This window comes from Heteronotia binoei, chromosome 1, assembly GCF_032191835.1.
Source record: "Heteronotia binoei isolate CCM8104 ecotype False Entrance Well chromosome 1, APGP_CSIRO_Hbin_v1, whole genome shotgun sequence".
Classification (NCBI taxonomy): domain Eukaryota; kingdom Metazoa; phylum Chordata; class Lepidosauria; order Squamata; family Gekkonidae; genus Heteronotia; species Heteronotia binoei.
In genome coordinates, this window is record NC_083223.1 from 112128363 (window position 1) to 112155082 (window position 26720).

The 26720-nt window shown below is 45.4% G+C and overlaps 1 protein-coding gene across 1 annotated transcript in view; it reads left to right on the forward strand.

Annotated features, from left to right (window-relative positions):
• Nucleotides 1–8272: 8272 nt before the first annotated feature.
• Nucleotides 8273–26720, forward strand: part of LOC132586601 (putative uncharacterized protein DDB_G0268364) — a 31779-nt gene continuing 13331 nt past the window's right edge. Inside the window, exons 1-2 of the mRNA XM_060258684.1 lie at nt 8273–8338; nt 10572–10686. Coding sequence (XP_060114667.1) covers nt 8312–8338; nt 10572–10686 — 142 coding nt within the window. The 5' untranslated portion in view covers nt 8273–8311. The remainder of the gene's footprint in view (nt 8339–10571; nt 10687–26720) is intronic.

The following is a 26720-nucleotide window of genomic DNA, read 5'->3' on the forward strand; positions in this document are numbered from 1 at the left end:
GTAGTAGTATTGAATTAAACTTGTCTCATTGAATGTAAAATGAAAATTAACATCTTCCCTGGATACATAATATTGGGCTGTGTACAGAATTAAGAACACAAGGAAATGCTATTTCCTAGAAAATATGTCCTGCTGGACAGGATTTTTTGGGGATTAAGTAAATTTTAGTTTATTTTTCAAATCTGTTACCTCTCTGCTGTTCAGTTATAATTGTATTTTGTGTACACTACTTCCTCTCTAAACCTAAAGGCATTCATAGTAAGCAGTTCTAATAACCAGGTATTATGTGGTTATTGGGAACACTGGTGGTACAATTCATAAGCTGTTGTTTTGTTTTATTGTTTTTCTGAATGTCTTTTAAGATGAATGAAAACTTGATCACAAATGACTATTAGTGGAAATGTAAAACTGAAAAATATTGACTTGATCCAAAAATTGTGTATTTGAGGGTGCTCAGTGTATGAACTGTGTGAAGGTGTTTATAAAGATTTATTTTCTTTGCATGTAATTGATTATAGTGTCATGTAGAAAGATCTGCATAATAAATGTTGAAGAAAAAAAACCTGTCTTGAAAGGATTTTGACCTTCAAGGGAAGTGATAAGAGGCTGTCAAATAAATTGGAGCATACGAATACAGTACTCACTTTATTGTAGGCATAATTTAACCATGGTTAAGTTTATCTCTGAACAAGTGGGAACCCACAAGGATTTATGGGAGGCATCTCATTCCCCCTCCCTATTTCCTCTTTTCTTTAATTGAAAGCCCTCGTAGCCTCTCCCTTTTCCTGCTTCCTTCTAGGGTTGCCAGCCTCCAGGTGAGTTCTGGAGGTCTCCTGAAGTCACAACAGATATCCCAACTACAGAGATCAGTTCCCCATTAGGGTTGCCAAGTCCAATGCAAGAAATATCTGGGGACTTTGGGAGTGGAGCCAGGAGACTTTGGGGGTGGAGCCAGGAGACATTAGGGGTGGAGCTAAGATTAAGGCTGTGACAAGCATAATTGAACTCCGAAGGGAGTTCTGGCCATCACATTTAAAGGGACGGCACACCTTTTCAATGCCTTCCTTCCATAGGAAATAATGAAGGATAGGAGCACCTTCTTTTGGGGCTCATAGAATTGGACCTCCTGGTCCAATCTTTTTAAAACTTGGCGGGTATTTTGGGGAGAGGCAGTAGATGCTATACTGAAAATTTGGTGCCTCTACCCCAAAAAACAGGGGCCCCCCAGAGCCCCAGGTACCCGTGGATCAATTCTCCATGATTTTCTATGGGAATAAATCTCCATAGGGAATAACAGAGTTCCCAGCAGACATTTCCCTCCCCTCCCCCCCCCCCGCTTTCTGATGACCCTGAAGCGGGGGGAGGGCCTCCAAACCGGGGGATCTCCTGCCCCCACCTGGGGATTGGCAACCCTAGTTGCCAGCTCATGATTTGGTAATTCCTGGAGATTTGAGGTTTAGGAAGGTAAGCATCCTCATCAGGGTATAGTGCCATAGGGTTCACCCTCCAAAGCAGCCATTTTCTCCAGGGAGGCTGATCTCTTGTCATTTGGACTACAATTATAATTCCAAATGATCTCCAGTTCCCATCTTGAGGTTGGCAATCATAGTTTCTATGGAGGAAATGACTGCTTTAGAGAGTGGACTGTGTCATTAATGCCCTTCTAACTTTCCTCCTCCTCAAACCCCCCTCTCCCCAGGTTCCATTCCCAAATCTCCAAGAATTGGCAACCCTATTTCATCTTCTGTCTTCAGTGTAGCCCTACATTGGTGGTGTATCTGTGCACAGGCTGGCCATGGATATAATTTCCCTAGCTTCTATGTGCCAAAGGGGGCACATCTCCCCTCCAGAGCCAATGCAATGGCCTTTTTCTGCCCAAACTGTCACACGCTCTGGACGTGCAGCACTCCCTTTCCCTCTGTTCCTCTTTTGCCACTGCTGCGATAGGAACCTCTTAGCTCTGCTGCATCATTCTTGTGGTTTTTTTCTGATTGCTTTTGCTGTCAAGAACTGGTTGGAAGCTCCCTTTTGTCTTTGTTACTAAGATTCTTCTTTGTGTCCAAGGTTTTTTTAAAAATCAGCAGGGCTATTTTGTTGGGTGAGGTGGCTTTCGTCAACCTACCCCATTATGTTGGTCAAAGCAAAAGTATGAGAAAGTTCAGTTAGGCATTTGTAGATTGTCATGCAGTGTTTTTCAATCTTCAAATAATAAAGACAGGTGATAGGAACTATTGTGTATGTGTGTGTATCTCTGTTTGTAGTTTTTCTTCTCAGCTCAATAACAGAAGAATGCAGTGGTGCATGAGAGTAACAACATATGCATTGTGTTGTTAATGTTAGATCATCGCCTCTATGTACCTGCTCCTGGCACAGTATGCAATCCTGAAATCTAGTGTATAAATGCCAAATAGACTATTTTAGCATTTTGCTATTTCACATTCACATGTTTTCATCTTGTTTTTCAACCCCACTGGCTCCCCACAAGACTCATGATTAGTCTATAATAAGTTTAAAGCGTAGCCAGTAGGTAAGATGCGCAGTTGGGTTTTTTCCAGTGAATGAAAGCAGCTTTATCAAATGCAACAGTGTTTTGGCCTAGGTGACCACTGAGAAACTCTTGTAGTAAGAGATGATAGTAGGATAAGCACCTAGTAGGTAGTAGGATAAGTATTAGTTCCCCATTTCCACCCCCGTCTTTTCTAACTATTTGTAGCTTCATATTGGTGATGTTGCAATGATAGAGAGCGGGACTTCCCTCGTGTAAATGTATCAAAAGCATTCAGATTGTGGAGTGCTGGCATGCAATAAATGCATATCTTCGATGAAGCAGCTCTATCCCATTAAAGCTTATGCTATAGTCCAAAAACAAGCACCATACCTTTAAAACCAATTTAAAAAGCCAAAACCAGTTCAAAGCTTTCTGGTTCTCCAGAACTTTTTAATAAGACTGCATTGTTGGGGTGGGGATTCATTGGTCCATGATCTGACTGACCCCGTTGTCTGGCATTCTGAGGCATACATCTCTATCTGGAATTAAGGGAATGGAGCTTTGAGCAAACAAACCCTGCAAACTTTGTTTTTTAAGAAAATGACCGTTGCCAAGGCATATATAAGCCGCCTACCAATTCAGTCTTGAGTTTGCCGCGTTTTGTCCAATCTCAGCTCCTGCTTCACAAAATCCGACCCGCCCTCTAGCAGCTAGCCAATCAGGTTCCTGCTACGGCATCGGCGTTCTGTCTCGGACTTGGGCCTTCTCCCTACAAGGAGATCTGTCGTGATCTGTTACTGAAGTTTGGTTACCGTGGAGACGAGAGCAGCCGGGAGGGTTTGGCCTCTTACAGAAACGCTCAGCCGGTCCCGTTCCAGATAGGTGAGACCGTTCGATGCCCTCCAGTGGATCCGAGTTGCCTTAAATGTTATTCTCCAAGTTATAGAACCCAGAGCCTACTTGTTTGAAAGCCACACAGAAGGGGCTTGTGCGATCACGTTTACCCTAAAAAGCTAGGTTGCTCTTACATTGAATTCTGTCCTGAATTCGATGCCAAGAGAAGTGGCGGGGTTGCATTCTCTCTTCATGAATCACATGGGCATGGATATTCCCTTATTGTCCTTGCGGTGCTGTGACTGAGGAATCTTTGGTCCACTGAACGATCCCCTGCCATGAAGTTCTACAGTCAGGAGATCCCGCTGGACCGATACCTTCAGGAATGGGGATCTTTTCCCATGCTTCGCTTTTAGTCTTTTTAACAGTGGAAAGATATTCAGTGAAGGGGATTTGAATTGTGATTTATGCCATTTATAAAGCTTGACTTCAAAGAGCTGGTATTTTTTCCAGTTTAAAAAGTGTATTTGATTTGGATGATTGGATCTTCTTGTGGTTGAGGAAAGGCTACGTTAAATTTTAAGAACTGATTTGTCAGAGTCAGTATAGTGGGTTGATTGTTGGAAATGGACCAGAAATTAATATCCATGGTTAGCCGTGAAATTTATGTGTGGGGAGAGGGGAGTCATTTTTACTGAAATCCTAATCAGTTCCAGCCTTCTAAAATATTGAATTCAGTGGATTTAGAAGGTTGAACCTGTTTAAAATTTCATGTCTGTCGTCATCTGTGCTACCCTCCTAGTTGGTTGTGAGAGTAAACAGGATAGTCCCACTTTGTAGGATAGGCAGGACAGAGAAAGAGAGTATTAAACATGTTGTATTCTTTCTACATGAATCACATGTGCATATTGAGAGTTTGTGTTGTATATATATTGATAATTTGTATTAAACATGGATTTAAAAGCTGCTTGCGATAGTTAAAATTTTAGAAGTATTTTTTTAATTTTAAAAATACTGTTTTTAAATCTGCACATTGCAAATAAAATCTAGCTAATCCTGTTTATTCTGCCAGATAGTACTAATGCATTTCAATCAGCCTACTGCTGTAGAATTTTGAAGGGGCAGTATTATTCACTGCATAATGCCCTCTCTCTCTATGGGGGTGACATTGTACTGTCCCTTCCCTAAGAGGGACTATGTTTTACATGGTAAAGTATAGCATTAGGAGTTGTACTGCATTCCAACTTCTGTTTAGATGTTTGTTTATTAAAATTATTTTGAGTAGTTGGCGTCACACTAATTTCAATTGGCTTTTATGGGGTGAGTGAATTTATAGTAATAAAGAGGCCAGGTGGTGCTGGAAACTGCCAGAACAACCACTAATTCAGTACGGCTTTTCAATAAGGCACTCAACTGTGCAGTGCATTAAAGTAAATCTCTTGTTGCCTGCCTTTCAAAAATCTTAATGACCCAAAGAAAAAACACCTTATATATAACTAGGAAGGCCCGTTGTGGAGAAAAATTCAACAGGCTCTAAAAAGAGGCTCTGGGCGAGTGCCCCCCCTTCCTATCTTCCCACCCACCCAAGTGAAGACATTCACTTCCCCCCACCCTTGATGTCTTCTCACCCACCCCCAACCGTCTCTTCCTTTCAACTACCCCTGCACCCTTAGTACTCCAGTACTTCCCCACTTGTGACATTCACTCACCCTCCACCTTTGCTGTCTCCCCTCCCCCAACTCTTGGCATTCACTTACCCCCCCCCCACTGTCTTTCCACCCACTCCACAGCTGAAACTCATGCCGGCTCCCCCCCCCCCTTGTCTGTGGTGACTCAAAGCCCTGAAACAGGCCCAGAATGGAGAGAAGGAAGAATTATCATGGGCGGTGCTGGTGTGGGGGGGGGAGGGCATGATGACAGTCACACAGATGCAGAAGCTCAGCATTTCTTTTGTTTGCAGTGAATTGTTGCCACCTTTTCCTGTCATGTTCAGCCTTGTGGGGTTTAGAATTAGTACGAGCTTGTGGTGTGATCTGTCTTTTTTGGCCTGGCATGGTTGTGTTATGATATACCATAGAGCATGTGCCTCAAGGCATTTTCTCCAAGGGAGCTGATCTCTACCATCTGGAGAGCTGTTGCTATTCTGAGTGATCTCCAGCCCTCCCCAGGAGATTGGCAACAATGTTTCTTCAGGCAGAAATGGCTGGTTTGGAGGGCGGAGTCTACGGCATTGTACCTGTCTGAGGTCCCACCCCTCAAACCCCGCCCTCTCCAGGCTCCATCCCTCAAATTTCCTGTAATTTCCCAACCTGGAGTTGGCAACCCTATCTCCTTTCCAAGCAACTATCAACCTACCTTTATTGGGCCCCTGAGTTCAGCTTTCCATCTCCTCCCCATCCCTGCAGACTGTACCTAGGAAAAATGTAGTCTTTCTCCACAGTGAAGACCAAAGCAACTTACATCATTCTCCTCTTCACCTTTTGATCTGCACAACAACCCTGTGAGGTAGGTTTGGCTGAAAGTCTGTGATTGATTCAAAATCACCCAGTTAGCTTCCACAGCAATAACCTGGGTCTGGCAGACCCTGCTCTGAAGCACTAACTGCTACAACATACTGGCTATCATGGGAGGCTGATGCTGAAGAGTAGGGAGCAGCTAGGCCTAGGGTAGCCAACTTCCAGGTGGAGACTGAAGATCTCCTGGTATCACAACTGAATTCCAGACAATTGATCTGTCTCTCCCTGGAGAGAATAACTGCTTTGGAGGGTGGACTCTATGGCATAATAATCAGCTGAGACCTCTTATCTACCCAAAGTCTGGCTTCCATAGACTTCATCACAAAGTTTCCTGGAATTCCCCAACCTAGAGCTGGCAACCCTAGTCAGAAGTGGCCCCAATGATTTCTGCCTCAAAGGCCAAAATAGGCCTGGAAAGGGTCTTCTCCCCCTGCCTGTTACTGACAAACCCAAGTTCGGTTGGGTTTCACTGACAAGCAAACTGGGTTGCTTAGGAACAGCCACTGCCTAACACTGAACCAGTAGGCAGGAGAGAAGAGTGGACTCAACCAATAGGAGGTAAGTACAGATGACTGGCGGTTGATGTGCCAATGGCTGATGTGGTATGCACCACAGCCAATAGGAGAGCTGGAATTGCCAGCATGCAAGGTTTTTATATATATAGGATACAACTCTGCTTGTAAAGGAGTTAGGTAATTCTGTTTGTTTAGTTTCTACATTCTTAGTTCTGTTTTTAACTCCTGCTGCCCTGTTTTGCATTTGTAGCAATTACTTGGCAGTAATGATCATTGATTTCAATATAACTTCCTTCATGGCAAATAAGTTTGGAGAGCAGGACAAATCATCTACAAAGTGAATCTAAGGCTGCAATCCTTCAGCATGCACATAGCAGTAATTCAACATAGTGGGACTTGTTTCTAAGTAGACATGTATAGGCTTGCATTAAGTGTGAGAGGATTGTACTTGGGTATCACTTAAGGTTATATCTTTGGTAGTGCAGTCTGAAGCAGTTACACCCATCTAATACTTCAGTAGCTTTAGAAGGGTATAACTGTTTAGGATTGTACTGTAGATGTGTAATATTGTGCCCTTCCCATTGCTAGTAAGGCTTCATATGCAGTCTGCAGATGAAATAGTTGTATGATCCAGATTAATTTGAAGGAACAAAATCATATCCATCCAGATACTTCAATTTAAATAGGTTATAACGAGTTATTGCATTTATATATAACTGCAAACACAGTAGTATTGGGGAGAGTAGCTCAAAAAATTATGTAATTTGAGATCTGTTGGAATTTATGTGATCTGTCTGAACACTCTGTCATATATTTACAGTGTCATATATTTACAGTGAAGTATATACTGTGTTCAAGCAATAAGAATTTAGTGGCTAATTGTGTTAGACTGAACACCAATTGTGTGATAGGAAGGATGTGGGGGAAATGATCCTTTAATTCTTCAGCGAGTGGAGGCAGTGATGTACATGTCCAGTGCTTCTGCTCCAGTAGTTTCCCATATGGATGGGGCAAAGGGAATGAAGGGAGAAACAGGCACATCCCAGTGGTGCATGCATATATTACAGCTCACTGAATACAACATATGATTATGTAAAATACAGACTTTTAGTATCCATCAATAGTAATTCATATGGCTTGATAACAACAACAAAATCAATGTAAGGAGATTTGTTTTCTTTTGTGTTGTTTTAGACATGGAGAATAAATCTCCACGCGTAGAATTTGAGTACATCAAGAACCTCCAACGGCAAGTTTACTTTCTTGAACTGGAAACCAATTTTCTATATCCTGTACTACTCCATGACTCATCAAGAGCTACTTTCACAGTTATCATCAACCAGAAGAAATAGTCCTCATGTATCTGGAGTGAGAGGAAGGGCTTGCAAGTCAGACTTATGTCACAAAACAATGTGCAAACTTTCATGTTCTCCAGAATTCTTAATTAGGCTAGATGCTAAAAGATGCTTCCTTATACTAAAAGCACCCTTCAAGTTGAACTTTAGTAGTGCAAGAGAGAGGGTGGTTAGCACCCTCTTTCTATGCTATGGGAGCTCCCTGCCAACTGCTTCGCCTACTAGGCAGTAGCCTTTTCTACCTTCCTAAAACATGAGGCAGGAGCCATGCTGGGGAATGATGCTTAGAAGAGCCACAAGACTTTTGGAAGTCATTGAATAAGTATCATTGTCCTCTATGAAGCTATCTTTTATGAGTTAAAAGACTATCCATAAAGAAAAAGTAGGAATGAAAATAATTGAAAAAGATTGGAATAAAATATTTATGCTTATAGCCGTTAAGAAATCTCCTATTGGCTGCTTATAAAGTTTTAATTTCAAAAGAAATGACTGACATGATGAATGTTACCGTTAATTTCCTATCCTTGTTTTTGCCTTAACTTGCTGTTCACCCGTGAACAAGCTAAAAAATCCACTAATCTTCAGCCTCTGGTTGCATCTGAAATGGAGCACATGCTGCGAAAGCTACGGGTAAATGTGTGTGTGTGTAGACATATATGTTTGTGTGGGGAGGGATTGGTGTCAAGTCATAGCCAATTTAAGGCAACCCCATAGGGTTTTCAAGAAAAGAGACATTCAAAGGTGATTTGCCATTACCTGTAGGCTTGTCAATCCCCAGGTCCCAGCGGGGGTTCTCCTGCTTTCCCAGGCTCCTTCCCACTCCCAGTCAGTTGGTCGGTGGGGGTAAGCCTCGCCCCCACAGCCACCATGTGCCTTTTCACCTCCGGAGGATTCAGACTCCGCTTGGAAAGGCTTCCTCTTGGGATGGTGTGTCTGTGTCTTAAAGGCTGAATGGGAGCGGGAGGAGCAGGAAGAAGAACATGGCTGCTTCCAGTGGCTGTGAAAGCAGCCCAGACCCTCCATTGGTTGCACAATCTTTTCAGAGGTTATTTGCATAGGAAAGGTAAACTTGAACCTTTGGTTGCTCTGTGTTACTTTGAAGAAGTTGGAAGTTCAGCAACTTGTGAATAGAAATGCCAATCCCCAGGTGGGAGTAGGCCCTCCCCCGTCTCAGAGTCGTCAGAAACAGAGGGGGGAGAAAAATGTCTGCTGGGCACTTCATTATTCTCTATGGAGACCAATTCCCATAGGGCATAACGGAAAATTGATCTGGGGCTATCTGGGGCTCTGGAGGGGCTGTTTTTTGAGGTAGAGGCACCAAATTTTCAGCATAGCATCTGATGACTCTCCTCAAAATGCTTGCCGAGTTTCAAAACGATTGGACCAGGGAGTCAAATTCTATGAGCCCCAAATAAGGTACCCCTATCTTTCATTATTTCTAATGTAGGGAAGGCATTTAAAAGGTGTGCGGTTCCTTTAAATGTGATGGCCAGAACTCCCTTTGGAGTTCAGTTGTGCTTGTCACATCTTTGCTTACGGCTCCACCCCCAGTAACTCCTGGCTCCACCCCCAAAGTCCCCAGATATTTTTTGAATTGGACTTGGCAACCCTAACATTTACCTGCCCTTTCATAGTGACCCTGGTATTCCTTGGTGGTCTTCCATTCAAATACTGACTCCAATCCAAATACTGCTTAGCTTCAGAGATCTGACAAGGTTGACCTATTCAGGTCAATGCTATGTATGTCTAGCTATGTAAAAATAAAGGCAAAACAAATACTTCAAAGTACAATAATCCATGTTTTTTTTATTCATTTGTACCCGCTGTTCTCCCCAGTGGGAACTCAAAAGTGGCTTGCATCATTCTCTCCTCCAGTTTATCCTCACAACAACCCTGTGAAGTAGGTTATGTTGAGAGTGTGTGACTGGCCCAAGGATTCAAACTTATGTCTCCCAAATATAGGCTAACATTCATAACTACCACATTACACTGGTTTTTCTATATCCATTCTGACTTAAAGCAAACAATATTTTGCAGGAAATGTTTTGCTTTTTATTTAAAATGTACAATTGAGGACATTGTCAGAAGCAAGGATGCAAAAGACATTAATAGATTCACAGCAGCTTCACTCCCAAAGCAACAACTGCATTGGTCAGCCAGCTCAAAAGTTTAGGACGGCCTCTCTCTGACCAGTTTTCCCACCCCCCAGTTATGGCAGTCAATGGGCTTACAGTTAAGCAGGAATAACTCTACATCAGCTTGCACTTCCACATGAGGCAAAAACAAGACTCAGCGGTCAAAAAGTGCCCAGGATACAGAATGGGACTTTTCCATTTAAGTCCAAATCTAATTTATTGTAAAATATATTAAAAGTGGGTTCCTTAAAATACATTGGTACACTCCCCCCCACCCCCCAGATGTCATCAAGGGACCAAACCTAGAGGGCTACATATTCAATGCCCAAATCATTTAGAAGGACAGCCCTCGTTAGGGACAGAAAAGTTAAACAAGGTGAACTCTCTAGAAATGCTGTATGGTGCTGAAGAACATTCCAAATTCAAGCATGCACCTTTTCCATGTTTCTCAACTCACATTTCACCCACTCTGATTAGATAGATCAATTTCACACTGACCTCCCGCTTTGCAAGTTTGAATCAGTTGTCCATCAAATTGCTGAGTTGATCTGCTACCTTGATTGCCCATTAATCAATATTCAGATTATGCCATTACATGCTTTGCATGATTTCATCATGACCCATCACAATAAATTAGTCTGAATTCCCCTGTCTTTTCAAAATGTATTGATGGCATTAATTAAAATGATCCAGACTTTCACCATACAATGTGTTTCATCCCCCTGTAGGAATTGCAGGCTCAATCTGATGGCCTCCAACTGGAATTAAAGAGAAAGGAAAGTCATTTGAACGTGCAGCATATAGCAAGAGAACGACTTAGTAGCCAGCTCCATGTGGCAGATGGTAATACTTTAGTAACTGAATCTTTACATATGATTGTTGTAGAGAAGTAAGTTTTATTTGACGTTTGGGATCTGCCCAAACCCCATACTTGATTTTAAAAGTATTTTCCTCTGAGCAGAGGACAGGCAGATTAGGAGTCTGTTTTTGTTTATTCCTTTTGGAGGAAGGAGCACTCATATCTTGATCAGGCTGACAGTACCACATGCAGCAGACAAAGGGGCTGGCTGCCTGGACAAATATTCCAAATATTCGTTGGAGCCTATAGGACTGAGCTTGGGGACTCAGGAACAATAGCCAGTAGGATCCAAATTCCTGCTACCCTGCTCCAATCACGAACCCTCTACTGGTTTGAATGGTCCAATAGCATGCTAGCGCAGGAATTTTGTGTGTATATATAGTTGGCCCTGTTGGCCCAGTCTTCAGTCTTTTGAGGCAGCACTACACCATGCTGTATTCAGTAAAAGAGCTATGATCACTACCACCTCGTCTCATCATTGCATAGAACCCACTATATTATACCTTTAAAGCCCTACACGACTTGCAGCCAGCTTATCTGAAGGATCTCCTTCACACACATGAACCTACACAATTACTTTGGGCCCTGACATCTGAGGCTAGATGGGTGGCAACCCAAGAAAGAGCTTTCTCAGTCTTCAGAATTCTGTCTTCATCTATCTCCCTCTATCACTGTCTTCTACCAGTGGTGAAGACTTTTCATTTGTTATTTTTGAAAATATTATCCATTGTAATATCATTACGTAAATTATAATTGTGCAGTGTTCATTTTTAAAATCAGCTGACACACGTTCACTTTTAACATTTTACTCATTACTGTACTACTAGATTTAAATATCTAATTAAGAAGAAGATCAGGTTTATGGACTCATTTTAATCTCATGTCATGCTTGCCTCTTCCATTTCCTCTCGCATCCCTTTTGTCTGCATAGTAGAAGCGTTAGTTTAAAAACAGCTGCAGAGGCAAACATTTGATTGGTAAAGTCATTACAACACAGTCCTTTGTATTCTGAAGTAAATTCATTTATTTCCAATGGATTCAGTTCTAAGATTGTAGCCTTAAGGAACAATTTATACTACGATTCTTCCCACATGATTGTATGTAACCAAACAAAGAAACTATTGACAAGTAACTCATCACACCCCTATTACTCTAGTTTTAAAATCTTTACATTGGCTGTCAATATGTTTCCAGGTTTACTTCAGGGTGTTGGTGCTGACTTTTAAAGCCCTTCATGACCTGTAATCTACATACTAGAGGGATCACCACTCCCTTTATGAAGTTATATAGCAGCTGCTTTTCTGTGTGCCCTCCTGGGTAAAAGGCCATTCTGCTGGTGTTTTTATACAGGTGTTAAATACTGGGTTGGAGGCATGAGGAGACTCTTGCGTAGTGATTAAAGCTCTATTAGTGATTCAGCATGTCTACTAAGTGACTGCTAAGCATGTGGCAATATATACAGTTGAGGCAGGAGAAACCCAGCCCCCAAGAAGCAGAAACTCTTCTGTGATTGTGCCCTTTTTGGATCCTTCATTAGAATATGCATCCTCATTGGCAAATCTTAGGATCCTCTGATACTGCCTCCCAATTGGCCAGTTTGAATTATGCAGCCAATTGGGATGCAGATCTTGCGATCCTCTCAGTCTATTGTGTTGCGCCTCAAGTTCAGGACACTATACCCAACATGTCCAAGCATGCATTCACATATATAACAACAGGCTTTTTCTGTAGCAGTCCCCATGCTTTGAGTGTAAGGAAAGCCCTCCCTGCTTTCTGGAGAAGCAGTAATGCTAAATTATTTAAGCAAGTCATTTATTAGTCTTTAAGGGTCATCAGTTCTTGGTTCTGAAAGTTGATTGATGTTTTAATTGTGCTGACTTGCTTGCTATTAGAATTTAGATATTTTAAATTTTGTTGTTCCTTGAGGTGAGCCAGAAACTATTTCTCTGTATGTAGCCACGTTTCTTAGCAAATTTTATCTGAGAGATGTCTGTGAGCTCTTTATCTGTACAGGGCCCAGATCATAGTAGCCTTTCCTCATGTTGTTGGACATATGGTCAAATCTAGCCACATGAGACCAGGCCCTTAAACACTCGGGAAAGGTTGCCTGTTGTCTACCTAATGAAACATGTTTGTCAGTAGCTACTTGGCCTTGACTGTGCCCATCTTGAACAGCCATCCACACATAGATCAGGAGAGAAAACATGAGCTGCTTAATTTGAAGCTAGTGTAAATTTATAAAAATAAGTGGGATACATAAGGAAAGGGAAATCACCTTTCCCCACTGGGCTGGGTCTTGCTTGCCCTGCTTCTGCTATCCTTTTCCCCAACCTGATAGATTCATCTCCACTTTGTTTCATTCCATCTCTTTCCTATCCCTGACAGTTGCTTCTGCACACACACCCCCCCTCCCATGTCCCAGTAATGGCAGTGGTATTCTTACCTGGGGGGTGGGGGAGGTTTGACACTGCATGTGCAGATACTGCTGTTTATTGGAAGGTTAGTTTGCTCTTTTTAACCCTTTGCTTTTCTCCTCCGTGAACTTTGGGTCATGTTCCTCCTAGTTTGCACAAACCTTAGGAGGTCTCAATATGTGGTTTTTAAATATGGATACAGCGACATATGGCTAAGATATATAGATGCTACAATGTATATGTTTTTCTCAAATGTTCAACTTCAGTTTCAGATTATAGCTTTAGCTTTACACTTGATTCTTAAAAAATGCTCCATCATGTGGTAAAAGTTTGTACTACTGGTTTAATTTATTTAAGTTTTTCAGTAGTTAGAGGCAGATTGCTCCTTCTATAGTAGTGATTTTTTTGTTCAGTACAATTCCTTAATATGTTTTTAAATCACACAGGAAATATAACTCTGATGCCATGTATGATTTGAAAGGTGGTTGTTTTTTTACTTTTAACAATGCATCTCAAAAATATAGGCAAAGTAAACACATATGAGTAAAAATTAATTCAACTCATCAGACCAAACTTGGGTGTGGAAGTTCTGGGGCTCAGTTTATGAGCTTAACAGAGATTCCAAAAGCAGATTGTAGCAAGTATACATTACCATCTATCCCTCCTCTGCAAGACCATTAAGCTCAGAATCTAAAATTATTTAACAGCTCCACTACCCATACTATGTGACTGGCTAGGCTGAATACTTGTTAGAGAAAAGTTCAGAGCAGTCAAGAGCTTCCTCCTCCTCCAGCTGGGCTTCATTATTGTAAAAGCTGGGGTGGCAGATCAAGACCTCCCCCCCCCCCCCCGCTTTGGGATATTGTTACTGTTTTAACTATTGCTTAATTGTTTCGATATTTTTGTACTTTTATCCTGCTTGTTTTTCTATTTATTGGATATGTGTTTTAGCTGAGAGTTTTATGCTTGAGTTATATAAGAATTTATTTGTTTTTATTTCGTCTATTTGTGTTTTGCCCTTTCCCAAGTATGGTCTCAGAGCGGATAATTTTGTAAGTATTTGTGAGATTTTGTAAGCAAGTAAGAATTTGTAAGTATTTGTGAGATTTGAGCATTTGATGGAGCTCAGAAAATCTATTAAGTTATAAATAGAAAAGAAACAAGAAGTCTTCAGTAGACAAGTGTATATAGTTGATAAAGAATCCTGATTTCAGAATCCTTAGTTCAGAAAACAACTTCTGGAACAGAACAATTTACACCACACTCTGAGTGGGGTAGTGGGTAAGAAATGTGACTATATGTAGACTGCTGTTAACCAACAACTGTTAAAAAGAACAAGCATTACAAGAGCTTTATGTTCTTTTTTGAGTGATGCCATGCACAAGATTGACTACTCAGGTTTCCTGAAGGGTGTAATAGAAAGCATTCCTCAGCAGTTACACCCTTCTAAGTCCATTGAACTCTGGTGGCACTGTCAGTTACTCATTCTGTAGAAACTGAAACCGATCAGGGTGGCCACTATCTGAAGATCCCCTCCTAGGGCTATTCAGCCAGGAATTATCCAGTTTGGAATTACCATAGCCTTGCTATGGTTAAATGACCTTTTACCCCAGATGTCTGTGTAAAAATTAACAAAACTGAAAGCTAAATGTTTAATTTGTACTTCATGAATGCTTAGAGGGTTAACCATAACCACCTTTACTGATAAGCAAAAGGTTGCAAAACAAGTTTTTAAATCTAGCTTTTAGTCTGCCATTCTGGCAGGGTGTCAGTTCATTTGTTAACAGATGTAGCCCATCATTGCCTGAAACACCAAAGGGAGTTGAGAGATGACACCTCTGTCCTGGATCCATTTCAGTCCAACTTTCACCCTGGGTTTGGGACTGAGATGGTGCTGGTTGCCCTCACAGAAAACCTCCAGATATACCTGTATTGAGGCGGGTCTGCACTGCTGTTGTTACTTGATCTAACAACAACATTTGACACGGTCAATTATGATCTTATGACCCACCACCTCACTGGTGTGAGGGCACAAGGGACTGCCTTGCAGTGGCTCATCTATTTTCTCCAAGGTTGGGGACAGAGGGTGGTGCTTGGGGAGATGGTGTTACTGCATTACTCTTTGGTATTCAGCGTCCCCCAGGGGGTGATCCTCTTCCCTAAGTTATTTAAAATCTATATGTGCCCTTTTGCCCAGTTAGCCCAGAGGTTTGGGCAGGGTTGTCACCAGTATGCTGATGACATCTAGCTATATCTGTTGATAGATGTCCACTTGGATACCACCCCAGAGATTCTGACCAGGGCATTAGAGGCCATGGCTGACTGGTTAAAGCAGAGCTGACTGAAATTAAATCCATCTAAGATGGAGGTTCTGTGCGTGAGCTGCAGGGGAGGAGAATTAGGGATCCAGTTCTCCACCATTAATGGGATGTTGTTAACACCAGCACCATTGGTGATCTTGAATATCTCTCTTTCAGTGGACTCCCAGGTCACGAATGTTGCCAGATCAGCCTTTTATCATCTCCAGCTGGTCAGGCAACTGGTTCCTACCTCTCCCCTTATGACTTAACCACAGTGATCCACACAATGGTCACCTTCAGGTTGGATTACTGTAACTCACTTGATGCATGGCTGCCCTTGAGACTAATCTTGAAACTTCAGCTGGTTTTAAAATGCAGCTGCGCGTGTCCTTACTGGATGCTTGTGTGAAAACATATATAACCAGTGCTTCGCCAGCTGCATTGGCTTCCAGTTGAGTACCAGATCAAGTTCAGGGTTATGGTATTAACTTTCAAAGCCCTATGCAGTCTGGGACCAGGACTGTTTCTCCCATTTTGTCCCCTGAAGAGCCTTGCATTCTTCAGAACTACTTGTGATGCTCAGACAGAGAGATGTCCATCTAGCCTCGACCAGAGACAGTCTTTTCAGCTCTGGCTCCAGCCTGGTGGAACAGTCTCCCAAGTGAAATTAGGGCCCTGTAGGATTTATTACAACTCCACAGGGCCTGTAAAATGGAGCTTTTCTGCCAGGCCTTTGGTTGAGGTGGTGAATATCAAATTATACTGTTACTTCTGCTCCACCCACCTGTTCCATCCACTGGCAGTATCTATAGACATTAGTTATATACTGCTACTGGTGGGAGTCTTTCCACTTATTAGAATCTGAAAGATCCGAGTATACATGCAATGGAAATTCCTAGAGAACACTTTAACCACATTGAAGTCATCTTGTAATTTTATTGTATTATGTTTTAAAATTTTTAAACTTGTTATATTTATATGTTGTAACCTGCCCTGAGCCCTGCTTGCCAGAGAGGGTAGTATAAAAATTGAATAAAATAAAGATGCATAGAATCCATGAAATCTGCAGGCAAATTTCCTGGATGTGGTGGGTACTTTTCCATTATATAGAATGAGAGGGATCTAGTAGTTATACAGGAGAATCTCTATCCTTTGTGTAGGGGGGTGAAGAAGGAAGACAAGAGGAAGAGAAAACCTGTCACTTTACCTGGATTCAATTCTGGCAGAATTAAAAAAAGGACTAAAGCCATGAAATAAACTGCAAAATAAAACCACAAAACATGTACCTGACTGTACTGTTTGGAACCTAATCTCAGCCATCTTTTTGAAATAAAAACATAAGAGAAGCCATGTTGGATCAGGCCAATGACCCATCCAGTCAAACACTCTGTGTCACACAGTGACCAGAAAACCAGGTGCCATGACATTCTTGCTTTAAGTCTGGTGTGTTGTCTAATCAAACTATATCCAGAATAGAAGACTTTGCCTTTGAAGGTTCTGACTTCATCAGTAGCTATACACATGAGACTCTAATAAAAATCAGGGAAAACAAATTTACAGCTAGATTATTGGGTGTAACAATTCCAACTTAGCCTCTCAAAAACAAAACAACCTCCAAAGTAACATGCTCTATATTATAAGGTTTTTAGATACCCTGCCCAAACTTTTCAACCTAATTGGTGGTAGTATTATAATTCTCTACCAGATCAGACTCTCCCCTACAAGCAGGGCTCGGGTGGATTACACCATATAAATATAAAAAGTAGGGTTGCCAATCCCCAAATGGGGGCAGGGGATCCCCCGGTTTGGAGGCCCTCCCCCCGCTTCAGGGTCATCAGAAAGCGGGGGGGGGGGGAGGAAAATGTCTGCTGGGAACTCTGTTATTCCCTATGGAGATTTATTCCCATATAAAATAATGGAGAATTGATCCACGGGTATCTGGGGCTCTGGGGGGGGGGCTGGTTTTTTAGGTAGAGGCACCAAATTTTCAATACAGCATCTAGTGCCTCTCGCCAAAATAACCCCCAAGTTTCAAAACGATTGGACCAGGGGGTCCAATTCTATGAGCCCCAAAAGAAGGTGCCCCATCCATTATTTCCTATGGAAGGAAGGCATTGAAAAGGTGTGCCGTCCCTTTAAATGTGATGGCCAGAACTCCCTTTGGAGTTCAATTATGCTTGTCACAGCCTTGAGCTTGGCTCCACCCTTAGTGTCTCCTGGCTCCACCCCCAAAATCCCCAGATATTTCTTATATTGGACTTGGCAACCCTAATAAAAAGTTTTAAAAATTTTAAATGTAATACAATAAAATTCAATATAATACCACTATAACATAAATTACAAGATGGCTTCAATGCGGTTGAAGTGTTCTCAAGGAATTTCCATTGCATGTATACTGACTCAGATGTTTTGGATTTTAACAAGTGATAAGATTCCCACAAATGGAAGTATAAAATTAATGTCTATAGATAGAACTCCCACATTTCTAAACTGACTCAGGGATCTTTTAAACAGGGAGTCTGACAGCCACTTCAGTTCCCAGTCCAAGCCCCCTCTTCAGTGACAGACTGGCTCCTTCATAGGCAATTGGGAACTTAACCACAGAGGATTAATGGATTCTGTCTATTAGATAAAATTGATTTGCCATAGACTCCTCAAGGCTGTTTTTTGGCCCACATGTCCCATTTCCTTCAATGCCACTTTATTGACTTAGCAGCAGTGGAAAGAGTTTCTTCTTCAGACATTCTAAGAACATAAGAACATAAGAGAAGCCATGTTGGATCAGGCCAACGGCCCATCCAGTCCAACACCCTGTGTCACACAGTGGCAAAAAATTTTATATATACACACACACTGTGGCTAATAGCCACTGATGGACCTGTGCTCCATATTTTTATCTAAACCCCTCTTGAAGGTGGCTATACTTGTGGCCGCCACCACCTCCTGTGGCAGTGAATTCCACTGCATTACTGCATCAGTGGCAACACCTTCCCGCTGGTCCCCCCCGTTTCTCACAGAGTTTGCCACGTCATGGTACCGAATGTCCGGCGGTATAACCGGATGGGCAGGCTGGGCTCACCAACCTCGCCAGCCAAGAGAAGGAAAACTCTAACATCAAACCCGGGCAGATAGAGCTCGTTAATGTAACACCTACCACCTGGAGGACTCGCTGCCGGCGTCCCGGCTTACTGGGCCATGGCAGATGACCCCAAAGTGAAAGGGTGGAGCCAGTACTGCGCACACTGGGCTTCACCTAAAAATTCCTCTGCGCAGGCCTGAAGGGCATATCCACATCCACAACCCACAACACACCAAGTCCTGCAGCGATGGGCAAGGGGCGAAACGGCAGGTGGAAGATGCCACTGGAAGCCGCAGTCCCGATCCTGCATGTAGGCGGTTCAGGGTATTGGTCCCCTGATGCTGACCTGGAGACGAAAGCATTTTTCGGCAGCACCCTGAACGACCAAGCAGCCTTATCTAGGGACAGCACTGCTTGCTCCACACGGAGAGGGGCCTAGAAAAGGTGGCCTAAACAAAGCTCGTCTCCCCCACCCCAGTTGGCTAGCCGCGGTCAACGGGCATCCTTATTTGCGGTCAAAAAATAACAACAAAGAAAAGGCATGCACCTGCCTCACAAAGTGTGCAAAGACTAAAGCTTGCGTGTTGGAACATCAGAACCATGCTTGACACAGTAGACAGTGGTCGCCCTGAACGACGCTCTGCTCTAGTTGCCCACGAACTTCTCAGGTTGAATATTGACATAGCAGCTCTCAGTGAGGTCCATTTTACTGAGGAAGGTAGTCTTCAAGAACATGGTGCTGGCTATACCCTCTACTGGTCAGGTAAGTCAAAGGCTGAGAGCCGCCTTTCTGGCGTTGGCTTAATGGTCAGGAACTCCATTGCCTCCAAACTCGAAATCCTGCCAACAGGTCACTCAGATCGCATCATGTCCATGCGCCTCCCACTTCAAAACAAGCAGCATGCAACACTCTTCAGTGTGTATGCCCCAACCCTTCAAGCAGATCCTGCAGAAAAGAACAAGTTCTATGCTGATCTATGCAACCTCGTACGGAAGACCCCTACAGAGGACAAGGTGATCATCCTTGGCGACTTCAATGCCAGAGTAGGTAAAGACTCGGAAGCCTGGAAAGGAGTACTTGGCAAACACGGCATTGGCAACTGCAATGATAACGGGAGCCTCCTGCTAGAATTCTACACGGAGAACCAGCTCACCATCACCAACACTATCTTTCAGCAGAAGAACAGCCTGAAGACAACCTGGATGTACCCACGGTCCAAGCACTGGCACCTTATCGACTACATTCTGGTGCGCCAGAGAGACCTTCGAGATGTCTTACACACCCGAGTAATGTCACCCGAGTAGTGCGGAATGTCATACGGATCGTCGTCTTGTACGCTGCAATCTCCATCTTCACTTTAAACCCACACCCAGGAGAGGAGGTATCCCTTGGAGGAAGCTTCAGGTTGGCAGCCTTCAGTCAGCTGAAGTTAAAGCTGCCTTCCAGGCAAAACTCCAGTCAAGAATTGAGGACCCCAGTTGCCCCACAGACCTTTCTCCAGAAGCACTCTGGGAACACCTGAAAACTACCATCCTGTTGATCTCTGAAGAAGTCCTCGGGTTCTCCACAAGGAAGAACAAGGACTGGTTTGACAAGAACAATCAAGAGATCCAAGAATTACGAGCGAAAAAGAGATCCGCCTACCAAGCACATCTTGCTCAGCCCTCCTGTCCCGGGAAAAAAGCAATCTTTCACGCTGCATGTAGCAACCTCCAGCGCAAGCTTCGAGACATTCAGAACGAGTGGTGGACCAAGCTTGCAGAGAGAACTCAGCTGTGTGCAGACACTGGTGATTTAAGAGGGTTCTATGAAGCCCTGAAGGCAGTATATGGCCCATCATATCAGGCTCAGAGTCCCTTGCGTAGTGCAGACGGCCAAGTGCTCCTCACAGACAAGGCATCCATACTGAACCGGTGGTCGGAGTATTTTCAGGTTCTCTTCAGTGCCAACCGCGTAGTTCAAGATTCAGCAATCCACCTCACCCCACTTCAACCAGTGAAAACAGAGTTGGATGAGATCCCCACTCTAGAAGAGACTGTTAAAGCCATCAAGCAACTGAAAAGTGGCAAGGCAGCGGGAGTTGATGGAATCCCACCAGAGATCTGGAAGCATGGGGGCACAGTACTACATAGCACACTTCACAAAGTACTTGTCACCTGCTGGGAACAAGGCAAACTACCACAGGACTTTCGCGATGCAATCATCATCACTCTACACAAGAACAAAGGAGAAAAGTCAGACTGCTCCAACTACCGGGGGATAACCCTGCTCTCCATCGCAGGCAAAATCCTTGCCAGAATACTCCTGAACAGACTGATGCCCACCATTGCAGAAGAACTCCTCCCAGAGAGCCAGTGCGGCTTCAGAGCTAACAGGAGCACCACCGACATGGTATTTGTTCTCAGGCAGCTCCAAGAGAAATGCAGGGAACAGAACAAGGGTCTATATGTGACTTTTGTCGACCTTACCAAAGCTTTCGATACCGTTAGCAGGAAAGGCCTGTGGCAAATCTTGGAACGTTTAGGATGTCCCCCAAGGTTCCTCAGCATGATCATCCAGCTACATGAAGACCAGCGAGGCCAAGTTAGACACTGCAACGACCTCTTGGAGCCCTTCCCAATAGGTACAGGTGTAAAGCAAGGCTGTGTTCTCGCGCCAACTCTCTTTACGATCTTCTTTAGCATGATGCTTCAAAAAGCCGCAGTAGATCTAGATGATGACGATGGTGTCTACATCCGCTATCGCACCGATGGCAGCCTGTTCAACCTGAGGCGACTAAAGGCTCACTCCAAGACAATGGAAAAATTTATCCGAGAGCTACTGTTTGCTGATGATGCTGCACTCGTCTCCCACTCGGTATCAGCTCTGCAGCATATGACGTCCTGCTTTGCAGAGGCTGCCAAGCTATTCGGCCTAGAAGTTAGTCTGAAGAAGACAGAAGTTCTCCACCAGCCTGCACCCCAGGAAGATTATCACCCTCCCTGCATCACTGTGGGTGAATCAGCTCTGAAGACAGTCCAGCAGTTCAGCTACCTGGGGTGCATCATCTCCTCAGATGCCAAGATCGACAAGGAGATTGACAATAGGCTGGCAAAGGAAAACCGACTGCACAAAAGAGTGTGGAGCAACAAGCATCTGAAAAAAGGCACAAAGATCAATGTTTACAAAGCGGTTGTGATGACAACCCTCATCTAGGGCTCCGAATCGTGGGTTTTATACCGTCATCACCTGCGACTCCTTGAGCGCTTTCATCAGCGCTGCCTTCGCACCATCCTCAACATCCACTAGTGTGACTTTGTGAGCAACACTGAAGTCCTCAAGCGGGCGGAGGTTACAAGCATCGAGGCACTGCTGTTGAAGACGCAGCTGCGCTGGGCAGGGCATATTTCTAGGATGGAAAACCACCGCCTTCCCAAGATTGCTCTGTATGGCGAACTTTCCACCGGCCATCGAAATAGAGGGGCACCAAAGAAGAGGTACAAGGACTCCTTGAAGAAATCCCTTGGCACCTGTCGCATCAACCATCACCAGTGGTCTGACCTAGCCTCAGATCACAAAGCATGGAGGCATACCATCCACCAGGCTGTCTCTTCCTTTGAGAACGCACGCATAGCTGGTCTTGAGGACAAAAGGAGATTGAGGAAGAATCGCACTGCTACAGCACCAACCCCAAATCAGACTTTTCCCTGCAGCCACTGTGGCCGGATCTGCCTGTCCCGCATTGGTCTTGTCAGCCACCAGCGAGCCTGCAGCAGACGTGGACTACTGCACCCTTCTTAAATCTTCGTTCGCAAAGTCAAGCTGAGAGAGAGAGAGAGAGATTCACAGAACAAAGGGCATGATCCAAAATTCTTGAAGTTTCACCACAACAAAATAATTTATGAACCAGGCTAGAATTTATCCCTAATATTATTTCTAAATTACATGTCTGTGTAATTTACATGTTTATGTCCTTCTGGATTTTCCTTCTGGACATAAAAAGAGAAGAAAGTTTTAGATTCAGTAGATGTTAAAAGATTTTTTATTTAAGTAGATCAGCTTCATTTGTTAGCAAAGCTAGAAAAAACAGGGTGTCCTCTTTGGATTCCATTATAGCTGAAGTATCCTTAGCTGCTTTTCTGACAGGAGTCCCTACTATATTTGACTAAGAAACTCACTGCCACAAGCCATCTCTGGTAAATGTGCTTGCTAATCTCCCATGTGGGACTGCACTGAGACCACAAATATGAAAGCATGATTACGCTTACTTATAACTCTCTTCACAACGATCGATAAACAGGTACTATGCCTGAATCTTGGACAAATTCCATAGTTGTCCCAATTTATAAAAAGGGTGACCCACAAGCACCAGAGAACTATCGCCCAATTAGTCTTCTTGACATAGCAGGCAAATTATATGTGAGACACCTCTTGGGAAAACTCACTTCATGGATGAAAGAGCAAAATCTCCCAAGCAGGGAACAGATTGGATTTTGTCCCAGCAAGTCTACAATGGACCACTGTATAATTCTTAACCATCTGATAGAGAAATACAGTGGTAGAGGGGGAAGAAGGCTGTTTGCGACCTTACTTGATTTAAAAGGGGCATTTGACTCTATTCTCAGGGATCTTCTCTGGAACAAATTGGACATCATGGGTCTGGATAAACACCTACTTGTCTTTATTCATAAAATGTATTCCCTTAATAGCTGTCAAGTGTGATATAACGACCTAGTGTCATGGGTGCTGGGGACCCTGCAGAGGAAGACGAGTCTGCCGAGGAAACTGTACCCCTGCCACCTGCACCAGTACCCCTGCCTCCTGCTGAAGAAGATCCCAGCCCTCCTGCCTCGCCCTCTCGGGTGGCTCGTGTGCGTGACCGCCTCCATCAGGACCTCAGGGATCGGAGGAGGGCGGCACGCTCACAAGCAAGACGCTCCCTGAGTCCTGAGTTTTGAGAGGATTCTGGCCCTCCTAAGAGCAAGGATGCTTGAGTTGTAACAGGATCCTGGCTGCCTCCCAGAGCCAGCATTTAGCCCAAATGGGCAACAGCCAGCAGAGGGCTATATAGCTGTGGGCTTTGGGAGGAGGCTTTGTGGAAGCAACTAGTCATCTCCCTGACGTTCTAGCATCCACTCAGGCTTGACTTTGGTTCCTGACTCCCTGACTTTGGCTTTTGACTTCTGGACTCCCTGACCTCGGCTTCTGGACCTCGGACCTGCGATACTTGCACAGCGATTTGGATTTGGCACCTTGGACACTCCTGCTTGCTGGCTACAGACCTCGGACTGCCTCTGGACTTTGCCTGACCCGGCCCCAGCCGTGACAGATTGCTTCCACCCAACAAACACCCACTCCACAGGATGGAGGCTGAAGCAAGTGAAACCACAGAACTACTGGCTGCGCTCCAAGCCCAGGTACAGCAGCTAACACAGGCAGTAGTGCACTTGCAGCAACAACCTGCGGCCAGTGCTCCAGCCAAGTGCCCAGTTCCCCCACCTGACAGGTTTGGGGGTGCCGTGGAAGAATTTCCTGCCTTCCTAGCACAGTGCCGGCTGTACTTTGAACTGAGAGCACGGGACTTCCTCAATAACAAGACAAAGGTGTGTTTCATCATCAGTCTGTTAAAGGGGCAGGCGGCCAAATGGGCCACACCCTTGCTGGTCACGTCCTCTCCCCTACTAACTAATTACCAGGGGTTTGAGGCCCACCTGTCTGCTGCTTTCTCTAGCCCAGTCCAAGCAGCCACAGCCAACCGGAAGATCAGGGCACTGAAGCAAGGCAACTCCTCGGTGGCCCAATATGCCACCGAATTCAAGCTCCTGACCCAAGACCTGGCGTGGAATGAGGCTGCCCAGATGGACCAGTTTACCGAGGGGTTGGCAGAGGAGGTCCTGGATGAGCTGGCCAGGGTGGAGCAACCACCCACGCTGCAACAACTTATCACCCTCTGCCTCCGCATCGATGGCCGCCTGGAAAGTCGCCGCCAAGCCAACACCAGAGGGCGCCAGCTCCCTGCGCCGTGCCACTTGGCTCCTAGCCCGTCCCTAGCTAGTACCAGCGCCAAGGATGAGCCTATGCAGCTTGGAGCTGCTCGACCCCGCCTGACCCCAGAGGAAAAGGCCAGACGCCGCACGCAGAATCTGTGCCTCTACTGCGGTACGGGAGGCCACTATGCCTCCGGCTGCCCTGCTAAGCATCGGACACCCGGACCTTCGCTGCCACCGCCGCCAAAAGGGCAGCCCCAGGCGTAAGTGGACCCCCCAGCCTGGGGCGACTAGCTGGGTCCTCCGAACAGCGGGCTGAGACCCCGGGCCCGTTCCTGCTACCTGTCAAACTCCGTCTGCCTGACGAACGCTGGCTGTTCGTGTATGCCATGCTGGACTCGGGAGCAGCCCACTGTTTTATAGATGCCGCCTTTGTGAAGCAGCACCAGATTCCGGTGCAGACAAAAGCGATTCCGTCGCTGGTGGAGGCTATTGACGAGCGCATCCTCCGTTCTGGGCCCGTCACCCAGGAGACCTGTCCCATCACTTTCCATGTCCAGCAGCACCAAGAACAGCTGCAGTTTAATGTTGCCCGCATGCCTCGCTTCCCACTGATTCTGGGCCTTTCCTGGCTGAAGCTGCACAACCCCATCGTGGACTGGGCCCAGCAGGAACTATGTTTCCGAGACCCATGCCCCCACCTGCCTCCTCCCACCACTCTGGCAGCCGGCATCCCGAGTGGTGGTCCTCAGCTCCCTCAGAAGTATGCGGATTTCGCCGATGTCTTTGAGGAGACAGGGGCGGATCAGCTTCCCCCTCACCGGCCCTATGACTGTGCCATTGACTTGGTACCTGGGGCGCCACTCCCGGTGGGGCGTCTGTATCCAATGCCGGAGCCTGAGTTGGCCGCTCTGCGAGACTTCCTAGATAAGAACCTGAAACGCGGATTCATCCGACCCTCAACCTCTCCCCTGTCTGCCCCAGTCCTCTTCGTGAAGAAGAAAAGTGGGGAGCTCCGACTGTGCAGTGATTACCGGGCCCTGAACAAAATCACCATCCGCGACCGGTACCCTCTACCACTGATCCCTGAACTCTTGGATCGCTTAAAGGGGGCCCAACTCTATACCAAGCTGGACCTCCGTGGAGCGTACAATTTGGTGCGCATACGGCCCGGAGACGAATGGAAGACCGCCTTTGGGACCCGATACGGGCAGTACGAGCACCTGGTGATGCCCTTCGGATTGACCAACGCCCCCGCTGTCTTCCAGAGGTTCATGAACGACATATTCCGGGACCTGCTCGACCGCTTCGCAATCTTATATCTAGATGACATCCTAATTTACTCCCGCGATCCTGCCCAGCACGCCGAGCACGTCCGCCAGGTCCTGCAGCGCCTACGAACCCATGGCCTCTACGCCAAGGTGGAGAAGTGCGACTTCGACCTGCGCTCTGTCGAATTCCTTGGTCACATTGTGTCACCGCAGGGGATCCTCATGGACCCGAGAAAAGTGGAAGCGGTCCTGACCTGGCAGGCTCCTCAGAATCGCAAGGACCTGCAGCGGTTCCTTGGGTTTGCCAACTACTATCGGCAATTCATCCCGGCCTATGCCTCCCTGACAACACCCCTGACTCAACTACTCCGCCCCAAAGAACCCTTCTGCTGGTCCCCAGAGGCTGATAACGCCTTCTCCACTCTGAAGACCCGTTTTGCCACCGGGCCACTCCTGAGATACCCTGACCCCCAGCTTCCCTTTATGGTGGAAGCTGATGCCTCCAACGTGGCCCTGGGAGCAGTGCTGTCCCAGCGCGAGGAGCCGTCTCAGCCACTCCAGCCCTGTGCCTATTACTCGCGCCAGCTCAACGCTGCAGAGAGGAACTACACCATCTGGGAGAGAGAGTTGCTCGCGATCAAGGCGGCTTTTGAGGTTTGGAGGCATTACCTCGAAGAGGCTCGCCACCCTGTTCAAGTGCTCACCGACCACCGGAACTTAGAGCACCTCCAGACCACCCGCCGTCTCAACCAGCGCCAGATCCGGTGGTCCCTATTCTTCTCTCGCTTTGACTTCCAGATCTCCTACATCCCCCATACCCAGAACCGGAAAGCAGATGCACTCTCCCGGAAACCGGAATACGCCCCCGCTTCAACTGAGGCCGCGCCCGCTGCTCCCATCCTGCCGCCCTCAGTGTTTGCAGCCACCTCCACTTCACCCACACTCGTGGAGGACATTCGTGCTAGTCAGGCCAACGATCCCTGGGTC